The sequence below is a fragment of the Crinia signifera genome, chromosome 19 (assembly GCF_055691185.1).
Source record: "Crinia signifera chromosome 19, ASM5569118v1, whole genome shotgun sequence".
NCBI classification, from domain to species: Eukaryota; Metazoa; Chordata; class Amphibia; order Anura; family Myobatrachidae; genus Crinia; species Crinia signifera.
The window spans coordinates 52,303,973-52,321,404 of NC_139226.1; the positions used below are offsets into that span (position 1 = coordinate 52,303,973).

General features: G+C 43.8%; 1 protein-coding gene across 3 annotated transcripts in view; it reads right to left on the reverse strand.

Moving 5' to 3' along the window:
• CACNG8 (calcium voltage-gated channel auxiliary subunit gamma 8) overlaps positions 1-17,432 on the reverse strand; it is a 212,108-nt gene that overhangs the window by 42,781 nt on the left and 151,895 nt on the right. For all 3 annotated transcript variants that reach the window (XM_083162591.1, XM_083162589.1, XM_083162590.1), the window contains one exon: positions 16,674-17,243. In XM_083162591.1, coding sequence (XP_083018717.1) covers positions 16,674-16,896 — 223 coding nt within the window. In that variant the 5' untranslated portion in view covers positions 16,897-17,243. The remainder of the gene's footprint in view (positions 1-16,673; positions 17,244-17,432) is intronic.

A 17,432-nucleotide genomic window follows, 5' to 3' on the forward strand; every position in this document is an offset into this window, starting at 1 on the left:
CAAGACCAGAGCTGTAACTCTGGGAGGCAATGGAGTCATCTGCAGCTTTGCTCCTGCTCCCAAGGGGGCACCCCCCTATCCCCATGCAATTTTGAATCAGTTCATTGAAACCCATCAATATTGCTTACAGTATGTGGCTGTCTCCCCCTCCTAGCAGGACAATAAATGGCACACTTGTGTAATATTTCCAAGTGTCACACCCTGTAATGAGCTATTTGCTCCTACATAGGAAGTAGGTGAATTCTACCTACATGAAGTTACTGCACAACACAGTACTCTGCCCAATAGTAATGTTCTTGAACTAACAGTTACAGTATATATAGTCAGAATCTGCATCTTTACAGAGCAGGGGCAAAAAGCTCTATCAGCAAGGTGTCTCTCTCTAGTGATACAAGTCTGATGCAGTGATACAGGTTACAATAAGGTTGGATAAACATTTATTGGTTAAAAACATCCATGGGTACGAACAAGTAACAATCTGTCTTTAAAATATCAGAACATACTGTACAACAAGGGATAAACTATTATAAACATAGGTTGTACTAGATGGACGCAAGTCTTTATTCAGCCTCACCTACTATGTAACTATGTAGGGGGAGACAGAGACTGCTGTGTGGGTGGTGGTGGTGGTGGTGGTAGGGAACCGCCTTGCATCAAGTACATGAAAAGGAAGGGGGGAACCGCCTTGCATCAGTACATGAAAAGGAAGGGGGGGACCGCCTTGCATCAGTACATGAAAAGGAAGGGGGGGACCGCCTTGCATCAGTACATGAAAAGGAAGGGGGGGACCGCCTTGCATCAGTACATGAAAAGGAAGGGGGGGACCGCCTTGCATTAGGAACCAAATACTGATGGGTAGACACCAGAGGGGACATTACCATGACTTCTTTGCATATACTGCATGTTTTTATGGTACAAAGGAAGGCATAATCATGGTGCATGCTGGTGCATGGTTACTTTGTATGTGTAATCCCTTTATACATCCTGGGCTCATATAAAGTTGGAGGCATTTGTCGTTCCAAATAAACAGCTTGCAGAGTTAGATTCATCCCACTCTATAAGGGCATACGCAATACCAACTTCTGGTCTGGCTCTCTCTGTGCCAGAAGGGGTTTAGTACCCAGTACCCTGTGCATGCGCAGAGAGGCACAGGGCATCACAAGAGGTGCTGGGAGGGATCTCAGAAGGAATTGCCACCGAAGCAAGTGCCACCTTGCCTATTGGTAAAAACACCTCTGTGGGTAAGTCAGTGTACTTAGATGTATTGGTTTTATTAGAGGTGTATTATAGGCTGACATTAGGAGATTCTACATTTACATTTTAATCGTTATCTCACTGTATAGTAATGAAGTGGCAGATGTATTACGCCCGGTGAAGAGAAAAAGTGAAGATAAAGTGGAAGGTGATAACGCACCAGCCAATCAACTCCTAACTGTCATTTTTCAAGCATACAGATGGAGCGCTCCCAGCCAGCGCCGGGGCTCACCAAATTGCCCTTGCTGGTGAGATGGCGCTCAATCTGACTGGATCGCGCAAGCGTCCCACACGCACGTGCGTCCCAGTTACCTTCCACGTATCTCTTCACCAGGCTTAATACATCCGCCCCATAGTATCCAAGTTCAACCATATTAACTTCTTCACATTGTCTCTTCACATTTATGTACCAGTAATGATAGGAGGTTTGTCTGTAGATATGGATAAGTATAGAGAATTTCTTACTGTTCTATAATCATTCCTTAGAATCAGGGCCGGCCTTAGGCATAGGCAAACTAGGCAATTGCCTAGGGCATTTGGAATACCTAGGGGCATCAGCAGCTTCTGCTGATTAAAATGATATGCAGCATGCCTATATTCTGTGTGTGAGTGAGGGTGTATCTGCATATGAAATAGTGTATTCATGGAAATCACTGTAACATAGCATTCTGTATGCAGGTACAGCCACAGTCGCACACAAAATATAGGCATGCCGCATATCATTTTAATCATCGGAAGCTCCTTGTGTGTGCTTGTCATAACAGTGCAAATAGGACGAATTTTAGCAGAACTGGCCAGGAGCTGCATGGCCTATTGAGACAAGATGTATAAGGAAACATCTGTATCCAAGCAGAGGCAGAGGTCACAGGGTTAGCGGCTGTGCGATTCGTATAAGGACATTAATAACATATGTGTAAGGGGCATTGGGCCTTATTCTGATCGGAGCGGCCAAACGTGCGTACGTTCGCTATTAACGTACGCTATCCGCACGCGGCCGTTGGGGTTAAGTCCACCCACAACTCAGCCGCATACGTACGGCCAGAAACAACGTCGAAGGGGAGTGGCGTACAAATGTGCGTACGCCAACGTACACGGACGGGCCAGCCCTTACACTCCGACAACTGGCGTACAATTGAGCGTACACCACCGTTTACGGACGTCTCTCGTCCGTCTTCCCACCGACTTCTTGCGGCTATCTGAGCGTACGCCAGCTTGCACGGACGGGTCCCTATAGTTTTCAATAGAAAAGTCAGCTTATGTCACCGCTCGTGAGAGTGAGCGTACGTCCGTGTACGCTGACATACCCTTCACATATATGGACCTGCAAATCTTGCCTTTCAACTATAATTATGAAAATTAATTAATTGATTGAATTAATTAATGTGCAAAATAGTGGCCATGGGCTTAAAACATTGCTGAAACATCCTTTGTAGGTGTTAGATGTGGTTTATGTTATTGTATCATAAATACAAAACCTATGTTTGTATTAGAGTGAACACGTTGGCACATGTCGACTTGTGTAGATTGAGTGTGCTACTGTGTAAAGTCTATGAAAGCACGTAGTGAATGTGTCTAACTGTTTAACAAATACCTACCTTAGCATATATAAGCAGGTCTTAAAAAGATTCTTACCTTAAATTAAACAAACCTTTAAATGTAGAGAAGTATGGAAAGATAAGCTTCCAATGTGTTTGAGTGCTGTGTGTGGCTTGCAGGTAGTGAAATCATGGTTTGGACTTAATAGACTGCAGCATTGGTTATTACATTCAGGTGTATGTGTTTGGTAGTAAGCAGCGTAAATTAGCAAACCCAGGCGCACGCTGGCATGCGGTATCTGTAGGGGTGGTTTGAGATGGCGGTTGGCGGCCGCCTGTTTTGTGTCCGAAATGAACGGTGCTGTAGGCGATCGTGCGGTAGTAGCACCGCTCATTTTTGGTGCACACCCCCGTGTACGCCCATATTTACGCCCATTTTCCCTCATTATTTCGGCCGCTCCCCTCATCACGCCCCTATGCCGCCCCCAATGCCCGTACACTCGCGTATAGGTTTTTTCGCACGTAGAGACCCGTCCGTAAGCGTTGTGGAGTGTTCGCGCCTGCGCATTAGCGAATGTACGCATGCGCAGATCATAAAAAACCCCTGGACGTCCGCGTACGGCCCGGCCGCTCCAACCAGAATAAGGCCCACTATGTGTGTCATGTGTATAAGGGCATTAATAATGTGCAATATATGTGTATGGGGCATTATGTGTGTCATTATGTGTATGAAGGGCATTAATAAAGGTTGGCATAAAGTGTAAGGGGCATTATGGTTATAAGGACATTAATAATGTGTGTCATGTGTAAGGGGCATTACTGTGTGGTATTATCAGGGGTGCCGAGAGAAAGGGGTAGGGCGTACAAATTACCCAGGCCAAAGTCTGATGGGAGGGCCCAGTGGGGGCCCTGGGCCCCCTCCACTTAAGTGACAGCAGCAGCTGCAGCTCTTCTCCTCTGCCCAGCACACACTGCTTTGAGCTGGGTTGCAGTGTGGCCATGGAGATGGTTATTTTCTCAGGATTTTTTTCTAAGGGTATAATGTGAATAATGTGAGGAGTAATGTATATAAGGTAAAGTGGTACTACAGTGTGATGTAACGTGAATAAGTGACACCATCGCATGATATAATGTGAATAAAGTTGCACTACAGTGTGGCATAATTTGAATTGGGGGTAAAATTGTGTGGCCATGCCCCTTCCCAGCAAGAACACACCCCTGTTTGGGCTGTGCACCTAATGTGTGCACTGTTTCTATTTAAAATATTGCGGGTAGGAGCACCAAAAATGATGACTGCTATGATGAGGGTTGATGGTGCTGGGAAAGGGGAGCAGGGTCAGAGGTGGAACTAGTGGCGGTGCTAGGGGCACCAGCCAAAATCTTGCCTAGGGCATCATTTAGGCTAGGGCCGGCTCTGCTTAGAATACTAATATATTCAGCTGTAGTTTGTTAGGTACTTGTGTAATAGCACGGCGCCCGTTACGTAGTTAGCGTAGCATCCCTGTCAGAATTAGCGTAGTGTTCCCGTGGCCAGCGTAGTCAGCATCCCTGTCAGATTCAGCGCAGTGTAGTGTTCCCGCGGCCAGCGTAGTCAGCATCCCTGTCAGATTCAGCGCAGTGTAGTGTAGTGTTCCCGTGGCCAGCGTAGTCAGCGTCCCTGTCAGATTCAGCGCAGTGTAGTGTTCCTGTGGCCAGCGTAGTCAGCGTCCCTGTCAGATTCAGCGCAGTGTAGTGTTCCTGTGGCCAGCGTAGTCAGTGTCCCTGTCAGATTCAGCACAGTGTAGTGTTCCCGCAGCCAGCGTAGTCAGCGTCCCTGTCAGATTCAGCGCAGTGTAGTGTTCCTGCAGCCAGCGTAGTCAGCATCCCTGTCAGATTCAGCGCAGTGTCAGTCAGAGGTGAAGGTGAAGTGACTGCAGCTATATTGTTTCTGAAGATCCTTGTTAATTTGGATAAGCTCATTGTAAATGATGTTTAACCGGCCGCAGACAGAGGAGTCGGTGGCATTTTTTCAACAGCACCATTTGCTGCCACTCACACAAACCTGCTTAATGGCCACCCAATGCACTTGAGTGTAAAAGAAGTGTATGTACTGCCACATTAAAACATGACGAAAGAAGGTCAGTCTCCGTGCGGCACATTGGTTTCAGGGCTGTCGTATCCCATTTCTTACCCTTCTTTGTTTTGTATTTTCATGGGCAGAAGAGCTTAAAAGCATTTCTTTTTGTGAGCGACAACTAAAGTTGTTGAACAAAACCACCGTGTTGTATAATAATTTGATGCGTGAGGCCTGCACCCTGGGTTTAACCCCTTCCCGACGGGTGTGAGCTGGCTTGAAAGAGAGCAGGTAATGGCTGTATATTACAGCCAGGTACCTGCTCTCAGGGACACGAGCGGCGAGTTCGCCGATCGTGGCCGTTTAACCCTTTAAGCACCGCGGGCAAAGCGCCCGCAGTGCTTAAATAGCTGATCGGAGGGGGGGCGCCCCCCTCCGGCGCCGATCGGGGCCCCCCGCAGCGAGATCGGAGGGTGCCGATCGGTTGCCATGGCAGCCAGGGGTCTAATGTAGACCCCTGTGCTGGCCATGTCAGCATTCCTATTACATCCTGCCTGAGGCAGGATGTAATAGGAAGTGCTGAAAATCACTATGTTCAGCCATAGAGCTCTATGGCTGAACCTAGTACAGGCGATCGCGCCCCCTAGTGGTCAAGTACACTAGTGGGCCTTGTAGTAAAAGTAAAAAAAAAAAAAAAAAAAAAGTTAAAAAAAAAAAAAAAAATATTAAAAGTTCAAATCACCCCCCTTTCCCCATTTCACAAATAAAAATAAATAAAAAATAAAAAAATAAACATATTTGGTATCGCCGCGTTCCTAAAAGTCTGATCTATTAAAATATAACATTAGTTATCCCGCACGGTTAAAGGCGTAAACGGAAAATAATTCCCAATGCCAAAACTACGTTTTTTGGTCGCATCGCCTACCCAAAAAAATGTAACTAAAAGAGATCAGAAAGTCGCACATATCCCATAATGGTATTAATTAAAAAGTACACTTCAGCCCGCAAAAAATGAGCCCTCACCCAGGTCCGTAGGTGGAAAAATAAAAAAGTTATAAGCCGCAGAACATGGCGACGCGACGCAAATTATCAAAACCGTAAAATTTTCTATTTTTTTTTTAGTGGTAAAACGTAACGAAAACTATATAAGTTTGGTATAACCGGAATCGTAACGACCCATAGAATAAAGATAACCCATCATTTTAAACAAACTATGAACTCCAAAAAAACCGTAACAAGCGCAAAATTGTGGAATGGCGTTTTTTTTCCTTTTTACCCCACATTGAATTATTTCCTGATTCCCCAGAATATTATACGGTATAGTAAATGGTACCATTAAAAAGTACAACTTGTCCCGCAAAAAAAAAGCCCTCATGTGTCTATATAGCCGGAAAATTAAAAAAGTTACGCTTATTTGAACGCGAGGAGAAAAAAAAAAAGAAAAATTAACAAAAAACGCCCCATCGGGAAGGGGTTAATGTCACAGCCCCAACACCAGATTGGCGTATCCGAGACACAGGTGAATGTTTTGTCTGTGGCCAGACGTGACGCCAGTACCCTGATGTTCGCCATCAACAAGTATATAGAACTGGGTACCACTATATATTCTGATTGCTGGTGAGCATACAACACTGAACAGCTTGAGCAGGCAGGGTACTAGCATGCACGTGTAAACCACCAGTATAATTTCATGGACCCAGAGACTGGGGTTCATATGCAAAACATGGAACGGCTGTAGGGATCTTGCAAGTGGTGGTGGAACAAAAGGCAAAGGGGCCCTGCGCGCCAATATCTAGACTCATACCTTCAGGAGTTTATTTGGCGCAAAACTCTTGGAACAGAAAAATCTTTCCAGCGGATTTTATATGCCCTAACTTTGCTCCCAACAGCCGTCAAACCAGCCGACACAAATGCAGACACAGCTGCGTCAACTTCAGCTGCAATTGCCATGAATGCAGAAACTGAAGAATAACTGTTTTATTATTTTTTTTGTCTTGTTATTTGATATTATTGTACTTTGTTAAGTGTTTTTTTTCTTCTTTATTATTCTCTAAAATCCAGTTACCAGTTTACACATGTCATTATTACTGTCTCAGATGTATGATATGGCAGGTGTGAATTATTTCTTTAAACAACCCCACTATCCACACCAGCCAGATACGTGGCTAGCGCAGCAAGCCCACGAGGGGACGCGTTAGACTTCCCCCCGACCTGTTCATAACAACATGAAAAAGAGAAGAATGTCTTCTATGTGGTGCACCTAATAAGCAAAATTATAGACATAAAGTTTAACCTTTATTTGATTTATTAATTAAAAGACAAAGCGGCGAAATATTGACAAACAGTGAAACATATAACACAGACAGTGTTTTTAAAAGAGGATAAAGAATCTATCCCCATTCAGTGTGGCCCAATTCCCTTGAAATCCCCTCAGTAAAGTAAACAGGCAAAGAACAATGCGGTATATATAGTGTTAATGCTTCACTTTATTGCCTGTTGGTAGTTTGAGATGTGTACGTGTGGCTCATGTAGCCTGCAATCTAAGGCTCTTTTATATGATGCCCTTGACACAATGTGGTATATTCCCCACCGAGTGAGCGACTGTACAGATCTGCCACTATCTGTGTCGCTACCTCTGCCTGGGGAAGAGAAGGCTAGAATGCTGTAGCCAAAGTTGATGGTTAATCAAGGGTTAATGCACCCGTGAGTGTGGTGAAATCTGTGTATATTCTTACAGTCACAATTTAACTGAGGGCACTGTATAGGCACTAAGCCCTCAGTTAAATTGTGACTGTAAGAATATACACAGATTTCACCATGCATTCCGGGCCCCCTAGTGGGGCTCGAAGCGTGGCGAGCACAGCGAGCCCCACTAGGGGGCCCGGAATGCATGTAAAGTAATCCATGTCCCCTAATTTTTTTGCTGCGCTTCGGGCTTGGTGGCTCGCTGCGCTCGCCACCCTTTTTGTTATCAACTCCACGCTGACAAGGATAGTGAGGGTATGAACAGGTCGGGGGAGACACGTAACAAGTCCCCTCGCTGCGCTCGCCAAACTTTGGGCTTGTGTGGATAGTGGGGGTTTAAAAAATGCCTCCTTTATTGTGCATGAGACACCCCCCTTTGTGCAGGAGACGCACGTGCTACCGATTATTGCTGTACCCTTCTGCAATAATTACTGAGATGCGGGAGTATCTGAGACGCTCCTGCATCTCAGACAGATGGAGCGCCTCTCCGCCGGTGCCCGCATGATCCCCTCTCCGCCGGCATCTGCCAGCGCAGGGGGTCTGGCGGTTACCGCGCTGTGTGAGAGGTGCTCACTAGGCTTGCCAGGGACACCGGGTACAGAGCTGCAGCTCCCGGGGACAGTACGGTGATTAGTTTCCTGACTGGGACACTACACTGACTATGCAGGGCTGCCGTTGGGCTACGCTGACAACATAGCTTAGCCTACGCTGAAAACGTAGCATAGCCGGGCGCCGTGATAATACACAAGTTCCGTTTGTTATTATTATCACAATTGTAATTGGGCATAGCATTTTCATTGAGTTACTGGCCTTAAATTCTCCTGCCCTGCTAAATTCTCTGTGGCTTGTCCCATACTCCATGTATGTATCTCAATTATTAACTACAGTTATTGTGCTTGAGCTATATTTACAAAATGGCAACTTTATAAGTAGGACATTTAAATCAGCATTAATATTAAGCATGCCAGGATTTACAGTTAATATTAGTGCCGCTTTAAATATTCCCTTTAATCCTACTAAGAAGCGGCGTCTTAAAAAGACCACAGCTTGATAAAAATAGCCTCTGGACTCAAACGCTGCTAGGAATTTGGGTCTATCTTAAGGACCCAAATTAGATTGGAGTGGAGGCACTTAACAACGCCCCCATAACTGCTTACATTTTCGAGGTTGTGCCGGTACCAGGGTTTACTTTTAAATATATGTACAACATGTTATACTGTATGCATTGCAATACCTATCATCACTACACTAGTAACAGTACATAGCTGACATTTGACAATACTAGTGTTACTGTTACTATTGCTCTAATTTTGGATATGCAGCTGTGAATAATTAAGACAGCAAATCATGATCTGTCAGAAAAAGCTGTGACTTAAAAATCATAGAATACACAGGAATGTCTGAAGTTTGAAATAATATAATGAACACTTGGTATACTTACGACAGATTCAATTATCACCAGAGCTTGCCGCATGGCTAAATATCTGCCCTGAACTAGGCAATTGGTGACGCTACTCTGTGCAGGTTAATCCATAGATATCGGACACTCTATAGGTAATGAGTGGGGATATTGCTTGATCATTAAATACAGTAGCTCCCTGAGTTTTTGCCATTGCTACTTGAATCTGCCCATTGGTTTATGCTCAAATAATGCTTAATAATATTATGTACAAATTCATACAAAAGTATTTTCCCTGAACCCCTAATCCAATCCTGAGCCCCATTTCCGTAGCCTAAACCTAAACTCAACAAGTCCAAGAGCCTAATCCTGACCTCCCCCTCCCACAGCCTAACCCTGATGTCCCCCTCCCACAGCCTAACCCTGACCTCCCCCTCCCACAGCCTAACCCTGACCTCCCCTTCCACCGCCTAACCCTGACCTCCACCTCTCACAGCCTAACCCTATACTTCCCCCCTCCCACAGCCTAACCCTGACGTCCCCCTCCCACAGCCTAACCCTGACCTCCCCCTCCCACAGCCTAAACCTGACCTCCCCCTCTCACAGCCTAACCCTGACCTCCCCCTCCCACAGCCTAACCTTGACTTCCCCCTCCCACAACCTAACCCTGATGTCCCCCTCCCACAGCCAAACCCTGACCTCCCCCTTCCACAGCCTAAGCCTGACCTCCACCTCCCACAGCCTAACCCTGACCTCCCCCTCCCACAGCCTAACCCTGACGTCCCCCTCCCACAGCCTAACCCTGACCTCCTCCTCCCACAGCCTAAACCTGACCTCCCCCTCTCACAGCCTAACCCTGACCTCCCCCTCCCACAGCCTAAACCTGACGTCCCCCCCTCACAGCCTAACCCTGACCTCCCCCTCCCACAGCCTAACCCTGACCCCCCTCTCCCACAGCCTAGTCCTAACCTCCTCCGGACACAGTCTAATCCTAACCCCTCCCCCTTCTCAATTTAAGTTATTTTCCACAGGGTTCATTAGAGAATTGCTAGTGGGACTCCCACTGTGGGAGAACCAGTCACAGGCCACTTCAGAGGGTGGCTTTCTAGTGGCTTTGTAGTACTTAAAATAGAGCTAATCTTTAAAACATTTTAAAATTTCTCCAAATTTGTAAATGCAATAATTAATCACAGCTAACTAGAATATGAGAATTTTCTTTATGGCATCTCTAGGATAAAAGTTTATTATTGCAAAATTTTGAAACAAAACAAAAAATATTACACTAAGTAATTTGTGCCTACCTATCATCCTTAGGGTCAGTTATGTGGTAGTGTATAGATGTGCTTCTGATTGTCCATGTTTTATAATCGGCAGCCACAATCAATGGTTTTGCCTATCACCTATGACCATAAATAATTTGATTTGTTCATGGACCAACAAGCCGTACCACTCCGGCAGGACTTTGTGGGACCCTCAGATACCCAGGAACACAGGGCCTTATTCTAGTTCACTCTTTCTGCCAAAATCCTTCTTGGATGGACAAAACCATGTGCACTGCAGGTGGGGCAGATGTTACTTGTGCAGAGAGAATTAGATTTGGGTGGGGTTTTACTTCAAAGTGAGATCTTAATTGCAGTGTAAGAATAATGTAGCCAGTATTTACCCTGCACAGAAACAAAATAACTCACACAAATCTAATTCTCTCTGCACATGTTACATCTGCCCCACCTACAGTGCACATGGTTTTGTCCATCTAAGAAGGAATTTGTCAGAAAGAGTGAACCAAAATAACCCCCACAGTTTGGGAACCACTGCAATAATGTATTTGTTTATAACACTTAACAAGCCACAAAGCTTTAGGAGACTTAAGAAAACTAAATGTACTTTATCAAGAATGTGTTAAATACTTTTCCCGAAATCTTCATGCATATGGCATTAGTAAATGCTGGTATTGATGCGGAGAGTTGCATGATGCATCGAAAGCAAAATGCGATGCTTGCTGCATCTCACCCCATTTGTATGAATCTGGACTAGTAAAGGTTTTTCATAAAAATAAATTAACACTGAAGTTTGCAAAGTAATACACAAAATGTAAATGTTTCCCAGACAGGAGCGTAGGGAGGGTGGCTCCGGTAGAGCGCAAGATCCAAGAGCCAAGGAGGTTAGAGGGCACAGCACTTCCCCCCTCTCCTCCCTCCTCCACTGCACTGGGGGCCTTCTATACAGAACAATGGACGGTTACACTTGCGCTGTACCCCTACATGTGTCTGGGGATCACTCTACAGTGAACCCAATCTTTGTTGTCCTCCGTGGTCTAGACGGAGGGCTTGGTACTACTAACCGACCTTTTATGAATACCATATATTCACATAAGGGTTTCTTTGTACGGTATTAAACTTCTCCTACTTTGTGTTCTCCTCCAAAACTATTTTTCAGCAGACATATATGGTATAGTCCACTACTGACCTTTTATGCATGCCCTATTTGCATGGAAAGGTATCTTTGTATATCTTCTTTCATACATCAATGACAATGCTCCCCAACAAGCCCCTTGTATCCAACACTCACCTAGGGTCACAGCCCTATGTGCATCAAAAGGTTTCTTTTGATCGGGTGTTAGCCAGGAAGAAGGTACTGTAGCCAGTGGTATATCCTCAAAGAAGATTCTTTTATTCCATAAAACGGTAGATAAAACACTTGACACAAAATCCAGATAAAATCCAAAATAAAAGTCCAAATACAATGAAAAATAGCTGGTCAGGTGGAGTTCACGGCGTGGTCTCCACCTGACCACCTGACCAGCAATGCATTCTGGCAGCCATGGTTAGTGATTTGCTGCCGGTTGGCAAGCACCAATTGGCTCATGAGCTGGCACCATATTTGAAATAACTGCCTGGGGGCTGTGATTTTTTCATGCACTCTGCTCTCCTCCCATTAGTAATGGCCAGTGGCCAGCAGCAGAGGAGGCTGTCCCTGTCCAGGGTTGTTAGTCCTAGTGGGGGCATTATTTGTAAGTAGCACAAGTGGAGGCTTTATGTGAGTAAGTGGCATTACACAGGGCATTATATGTGTAAGCAGCAATACAGGGAGCATTATATTTGTAAGCGGGGGGGGGGGATTATGTGTAAATTGCACTAAATGTTGTATTATGTGTAAGCAGCATTAGTGGGGGCATTATGTGTGTGAGCAGCACTACAGGGGGCAATATGTGTGGTGTAAGTGGCACTAGTTGGAGCATTATGTGTGGAAGCTGCTCTTCTTCCAGGGGCATTATGAGTATAAACTACACTAGAGATGGCGTTATGTGTGGAGGTGGTACTGGTTAGGGCATTATGTGTGTAAGTGTCACTGCAGGGGCATTATGCATGTATAGCATTACCCAGAAGTGCCTTACAGTTTGTGGCATTACGATGTGTGGCATAATGTGTAATGGGCGTTACGGTGTGGCATAATGTTTAATGGGCATTATTTTGTGTTATTTACCTCAGATAATCTGTATTACAATGTGAAAAGAACGTTGATTACTTCCATTCTGCGAGCCCGTTACACGTTTAGTCCTGCCCCTTTATTTACCCACAATCCTGTGCGTGCGTATGCAGACTTTGCAGAGAGGACCTCAGCTGAAGACAGGATTGCCAGAGAACTGGTTACAGGGTAACATAGGGGCAGATGTATTAAACCTGGCGAAGAGAGAAACTGGAGATAAAGTGGAGAAAAAGTGGTAGGAGATAACGCACCAGCCAATCAACTTCCAACTGTCATATTTCAAACACTACTGATTGGCTGGTGCATTAACTCCTTCCACTTTTTCTCCACTTTATCTCCAGTTTATCTCTTCGCCAGGCTTAATACATCGGCCCCCTTACCATTGTAATTAAGGCTGAAAAGAGACGTTAGTCCATCGAGTTCAACCTATCTAACTTGTAACTGCTGAACTTGAGTAAGTCATATCTATAGGATTCCCTTAGTGGCCAAAAACTGTATCCGGTTTTGCTTTAAATTCATGAACTGTAGTTGCTGTAATCACCCCCACTGGTAATGAGTTCCAGAATGTTACTGCTCTAATGGTGAAGAATCCTCTTCTTAATTCTGCACAGAGCCTCAGTACATGCCCGCGTGTCCTAAGTATAGGCCTGTTAGTGAACAAATCATCTCCCAGTTCCATATGATTCCCAATCCTGTATGTGAACATACTAATCGTATCACCTCTCAACCTCCCGCATTGTCCGAAAGGTCAGTACAGTATACTGTACATGAATTAATACTAATACTAACTACTAAATATTACTAAACAAATCAGTATAGCACATCAAACTAATGTACTGTAGTATACAGGGTATAGTGAAAAGTAACAATTCATCAAATACAGTATCTACAGGAATAGACCCCATTGTATCTATTATATATATAAAGATATAGATACATACACACACACACTTTACATACATACATACATACATACATATATACGTACATTCATACATACATACATACAGTATGTACAGTACAACGAACAAATGATCAGTTATTATTGGTAAATGATGACCTGGAAAGTGTTATGGTTCATTATATAAGATATTTGACAGTACCATGCAATGGGACAGATGTATTAAGCCTTATCAAGAGATAAATGCAAGGATGATAAAGAGAGATAAACGTCCAGCCAATCACCTCCTAACTGCCATGTTACAGGCTGTGTTTTAAAAAAAGTCAGTCAGGAGCTGATTGGCTGGACGTTTGTCTCTCTTTATCACCCTTGCATATATCTCTTGTTAAGGCTGAATACATCTACCCCAATGAGCCTTCTGCTGCTATTAATCTCAGAAGTACTGCTCTTCCCCTAGACATTGTGACAGATTACATTTCAGATTTCCCCAAGTCTGGCAAAGATAATTCCATCTGTGATAATTGCCATCCGAGCTCCACAATTAATTGATCTGCTCCACAAAAATGGTCCTTACTTGTTAAATAATCATTCAACTTGTTTAATGGGCTCTATTAATTACCTTCCAGACAACAAACAGAGTATGGGGTAATAATAACTTTTTTGACGCCCATTACTGAAAGCATCCCCTATCCTCTGTTATTGTATCATGGCACAGAAAGCGCATATCTTTTTACACTTTCTTACGGTGCGTACACACTGGGTGACATATTTAATGATTTTGCTTATTTTGACCCTACTGAGTGATATCCTTTCTAATATGGCCCAGTATGTAGCCAATGGACAACAAACAATGCCCCCCCCCCTCCATTGTTTGTACATGCAGCACAATCTTACACATGAAATGACTGCATGTACCAGGGTCAAACTTTTAATGGTGGGGTTTCATTAACACAGGCACAGACATATATATATATATATATATATATATATATATATATATATATATATATACACACACACACACACACAGTCAGCACACATGTGTACAGATGGAATACAGTTCTAAAAAGCAAAAGTCTGGTAAAAGGTATTGCTGGTATTGCTAGTGTTCATAAGGGTGTGCACAGCATTAGGGGGTGCCTGTGCACCCTTAACACTCAATGTGCGCACACCTATGATTGCATAGTGAATATGAATTCAATGTAATAAAAATGTAATAAAAATCTTGGTGCGCCGTTGTGGGGCCCCAGATATCTCTGTGTACCGGGACCCAGATATCTCTGTGTACCAGGCCCAAAGATTTCTGTTGCCGGCCCTGACTGTTCCTGGGTTTTAAGCCTACCCACTGCTGCAAATCATCCTTCCCTCCAGGATACCCCTTGCAACTAACCAAACAGCCAGCGAGTGAGGATCCAACAATAGTGAGTGTTTGTGATCAGCTTGAAGGACATGGTATATTAACTTGGAGGCCATCATTGGAACGGGACTGTAATCCAACAAAGATCAATTACACCAAGTGAGACTGCTGTTCCATTATGGCATAACTTTTAGCCATTAATTGTTATATATTGGTTTAATGAAATACATTTTAATTTGTATCCCATGGTGGCTATCTACAGTATATGTATTCTTCCTCATAGTAGAGCTGTGTAAATATATTTGCTTTTTTTTTCCGTTTAAGTGGAAGTGACTACCCCAAACTGAAGAGGACAATCCAGTTTTTCGCAGAAAAAATATTTGCCCAAATATTTTTATTAGATTTCCAAGTTCAATGTCCTTCCGGAGTTGCCCACTTATGAAGTATCTTTTCCCTTACCTTTCATTAGTCTACTTGTGTTAATTGAACAATAAATATTTTTAACTAGTAATTTTACATTGTAATCACACTTCTCTTCACAGCCCAACTGAATTTGTAAAAACAAATTGTAACTGGAACATGATATAAAATAATTGTAACAATACTAACTAATCTCGTACTACAGTAATTGTACCAGGATATCCACATCAATACAGATGATTGGAAATACAAATGCCTGTAAAAAGTATTTAGAACTGTTCATCATGGTCAATGTAAAGTACCACTTTTATGAGGAAGTTTTGGTTTGACAATGAAAAAACAATGAGGAGGCTTTGGTTATTAGAGTGTTGCACTCTTAAAATCCTCCTATTTTTCCATCTGTTACAATAATTACAATTTGATAAAGACCTGTAGAAAAATTATCGGGTGAACCTTGGTACTGGGGTTGGGGATCACGGAAGCAGATTTGGTTCAATAAGTAAGGTAACAAGACCTTTCATGTATGTAATGTTCTCTATGTCCCTGTAATTTCCCACCAGGCCAGGGCAGTTAGAGCACTGCTCCCCCTTGCAGGCAGTTGACTATGCTTCATATTAGTCATACTGTCCCACCGTCAGTTTTAAGAAGGTGGGGATAGCAGGAACATGGTCAAACATTGAGGTGCATGGTGTGATCAGAAATCTGTGTCCAAAGTGCATATCAACCTGAAGTTCACCTCCAACCCCACGAGGTGTACAGCAATAACTTTGTGTCATGGAAAAAAAATTGAGTTGGATGCACTGCCTTTGGCAGTACTGACATTCAAGATAAGTAGTGATCGGGCCAGCGAACCACGTCCACCACAGATGATGATCCTTCCTACATGCTTGACCTGGTACTGAGCGATGTCTATCTCTTTTTAGGCTATTGAAGAAGCCCCTGGGTGGAAGACAATTCACAGCCGTTTAGCAAGCCATCATGTCCTGGCTTCATTGCTTGAAATGAATATCTTCTTTGCAAGGATAGATTCCTTGCAAAGAAGATACCTTCGGACCTCCAGCTGTTGTTGAACTACACATCCCAGCATGCCCTGCTGCAGTAAGCTATTTGGCCATTCTAAAACTGTTGCAGGGCATGCTGGGATGTTTAGTTCAACAACAGCTGGAGGGCCGAAGGTTCCCCATCCCTGGCTTAGACAAATATGGGGACTACTGTATGTTTAAAAATAGTTTGTGCCAAGGCCATATTATTGATTACATGTACAAGTTAAATTACACAATGAGTGCTCCTTTTACCTTATTTATTGAACCACCCTCGTACATTCCTATGGCGGGAGCACCCTTGAAAAAGCTGCAATCTCAGTGGTTTGTGGTTTTGGCATTGCATTACATGGTAACACCAATGCTGCATTTGAGGTCTCTTACAGAGGCCGGGTGCTGGATATTTTTCATACCCATTCTTCCTCTCAATACCCCCTCCTAGTAAACATATTCTATAAATGTTTTCCATTGCACCATTCTTACCTTCCAAGCAACAAATTCTCCAAAGGCCAGAATGAGTCAGTCCTCCAGGGTCTTTCTTATCTTTTAGAGGGGTTTCCTCACTCGATATATTAGTAGTGTTGCAAATGAAGGCCCTGGCATAGAGCCAGTAATCTGTTCCTATTGCGATTGTCATGAGCCCGAAAGCAGCAAAAGCTCCCACCGTGGTCATAAGAATCTGAACCCCTTTTTCACACCACACCATTCTGCCTTCATTCCACCTCTTCCACGACTCCAGGGTGACAGGTTGGGGGGGGGATATCTAATTCACAATAAAAAAATGAGTGTTGAGTAGAAGAAGCCCGATGTCTTCTTCTATGGTTGGCGTTGTGCTCTTTGGTTGCTACGACCTTCTTCTCCCAACCTTCTTTCTCCCTTTGGCCTTTGATGTCAGCAGTAGCTCAAGTGCTTTTGCCAGAGGACAATGGAAGCCACTGAATCGATCAGGACTATCTTTTCAACAAGCCTCAAGTTGTGTTCCATTGACTGTCTAGGCTCAGCTCCGTACGTCCAGTGTCAATTGTTAATGGTTTCCTTTAGCATCACAAGGACCTGTGGAAGGCATGGAGACAAGTATGAGAATTCTTTTATGGCAGGGTCAGTATGCCGTGTACAAGAGATACATAATTTACTATTTACTGTACGGAGAAGTGTCCACTTTATATTACAGTACACACAGGAACAATTTTTGTAGTGCAGTCTTCATAGGACAGAAGCAAATATATTGTTTAATAAAATATT